The sequence below is a fragment of the Eleutherodactylus coqui genome, chromosome 1 (genome assembly GCF_035609145.1).
Source record: "Eleutherodactylus coqui strain aEleCoq1 chromosome 1, aEleCoq1.hap1, whole genome shotgun sequence".
NCBI lineage: Eukaryota > Metazoa > Chordata > Amphibia > Anura > Eleutherodactylidae > Eleutherodactylus > Eleutherodactylus coqui.
The window spans coordinates 518792576-518794876 of record NC_089837.1 but is presented as its reverse complement, the minus strand read 5'-3'; the positions used below and the strand labels follow the sequence as shown (position 1 = coordinate 518794876).

At 59.6% G+C, this 2301-nt stretch overlaps 1 protein-coding gene across 1 annotated transcript in view; it reads left to right on the top strand.

Moving 5' to 3' along the window:
• The first annotated feature begins 825 nt into the window (after positions 1 to 825).
• DDIAS (DNA damage induced apoptosis suppressor) overlaps positions 826 to 2301 on the top strand; it is a 25958-nt gene continuing 24482 nt past the window's right edge. The window contains exons 1-2 of the mRNA XM_066589021.1: positions 826 to 834; positions 903 to 1069. Coding sequence (XP_066445118.1) covers positions 826 to 834; positions 903 to 1069 — 176 coding nt within the window. The remainder of the gene's footprint in view (positions 835 to 902; positions 1070 to 2301) is intronic.

Genomic DNA, 2301 nt, shown 5'->3' with positions numbered 1-2301 from the left:
ACGCAGGGAATGGAGCCAATGAGAGGACAGCGATTGTCACTGATCCATTCCCACTTATGTATAATAACTGCGCAAAACAGAACGCAGCGTGATACTCCGCCACAAGCAGCGACACGCCTGCTCACCGCCCAGCGCTGCGTTACACAACGCTGTGCGTCCGGCCTGACGGTAGTCGCATGTTGTTCTTCTGGCGAACGCGGCGCTGAACGTTTCTTTCTTTCCCCAATATATAATAATGTCCCCCAATTGTGGTTTAGAAGGACGCCATTATACGTCACATGACCGCCGAGGCTGGTGATTGGCTGCAGCGTCACATGACGGCGCTTACAGGACTAAACAACCGCCAGCGGCGACACCGAACCACCGACGCTGGAGGCGGCCGCGCCGCTCACACCGCAGGGCGCACCAAAATCCGGCAGGCATGTTTTACAGCATGTGCAATTCCACATCAAAAGGCGCAGGTTGTCCGCAGATTTGGTGCAGAATTTGCCATCGTGCGACACATTCCGCCCCGCGTGAAAAAGAGGCGAATTCTGAGCGGTTGGTTTTTAAATTTGCTGCCACATTATTTCTGGGGCCACTATTACTATGAAGGCGTGGCTTAAAGCAACGGGGCGTGGAATTGGAATCCTTCAGACGCCGGCGGTTATGTTATGCATAGCAAACGACATTGGTTCACTAAAGCAGGGACAGTCCTAATATCAGCAGTTGTAGAGTTAAGTCACACGCCCGGCACCTGTCCTTGTCACGTCACTGCAGGAGGAGAGAACGCCATTTTCTTGAAGATTACCTTGCTATAAGCGCTTTGCCGTCAGCTACGACAACATGGCGCCCGTGAGCTGTGCTGGATGTCGCTAGATATAATTGTGCTCTAGTAAAGCTTTTACTCCATCCAATCACAGCAGCCGTTACATTCTCACGCTTACAGTAAGGAGCGCTCTGATTGGAGCTTGCGGTCTCTTGGACCTAATCAGGACAATAACGTTGTGGTGACGTCACCGCGGCGCCTGGTTTCAAAAGCTGACCAGGAAGAAAAATCTGCAGGAGTCTCTGCTAGCGGCGAGTGTCGGTATGTATGGAGCAGCCGCCGTGACAGTAGATTGGGACGGGGGATAAAGAGGTGAAGATCAGTATAGCACTACAAATCCCAGCGTGCCCCGCGCGTGGTACAGCTGTGAAACCACTGTCATACAAATATAAGGTCGCTGGATCTTGTAGTTCACCAGTGCTCACGCGGACTCATCCACCAGCGGTTATCTGATGCCCGCAATCCGCCCTTCTCCTGTAACAGGATCCCTCAGCGCCGAGGAGACAGAGATCTGCTGCCACCAGAGGGCGCTCACGTTACACATATACAGCCGCCACCAGAGGGCGCTCCCTGCACACAGGTCTGTACAGCCGCCACCAGAGGGCGCTCCCTGCACACGCACGTCTGTACAGCCGCCACCAGAGGGCGCTCCCTGCACACGCACGTCTGTACAGCCGCCACCAGAGGGCGCTCCCTGCACACGCACGTCTGTACAGCCGCCACCAGAGGGCGCTCCCTGCACACGCACGTCTGTACAGCCGCCACCAGAGGGCGCTCCCTGCACACGCACGTCTGTACAGCCGCCACCAGAGGGCGCTCCCTGCACACGCACGTCTGTACAGCCGCCACCAGAGGGCGCTCCCTGCACACGCACGTCTGTACAGCCGCCACCAGAGGGCGCTCCCTGCACACGCTCGTCTGTACAGCCGCCACCAGAGGGCGCTCCCTGCACACGCTCGTCTGTACAGCCGCCACCAGAGGGCGCTCCCTGCACACGCTCGTCTGTACAGCCGCCACCAGAGGGCGCTCCCTGCACACGCACGTCTGTACAGCCGCCACCAGAGGGCGCTCCCTGCACACGCACGTCTGTACAGCCGCCACCAGAGGGCGCTCCCTGCACACGCACGTCTGTACAGCCGCCACCAGAGGGCGCTCCCTGCACACGCACGTCTGTACAGCCGCCACCAGAGGGCGCTCCCTGCACACGCACGTCTGTACAGCCGCCACCAGAGGGCGCTCCCTGCACACGCACGTCTGTACAGCCGCCACCAGAGGGCGCTCCCTGCACACGCACGTCTGTACAGCCGCCACCAGAGGGCGCTCCCTGCACACGCACGTCTGTACAGCCGCCACCAGAGGGCGCTCCCTGCACACGCACGTCTGTACAGCCGCCACCAGAGGGCGCTCCCTGCACACGCACGTCTGTACAGCCGCCACCAGAGGGCGCTCCCTGCACACGCACGTCTGTACAGCCGCCACCAGAGGGCGCTCCA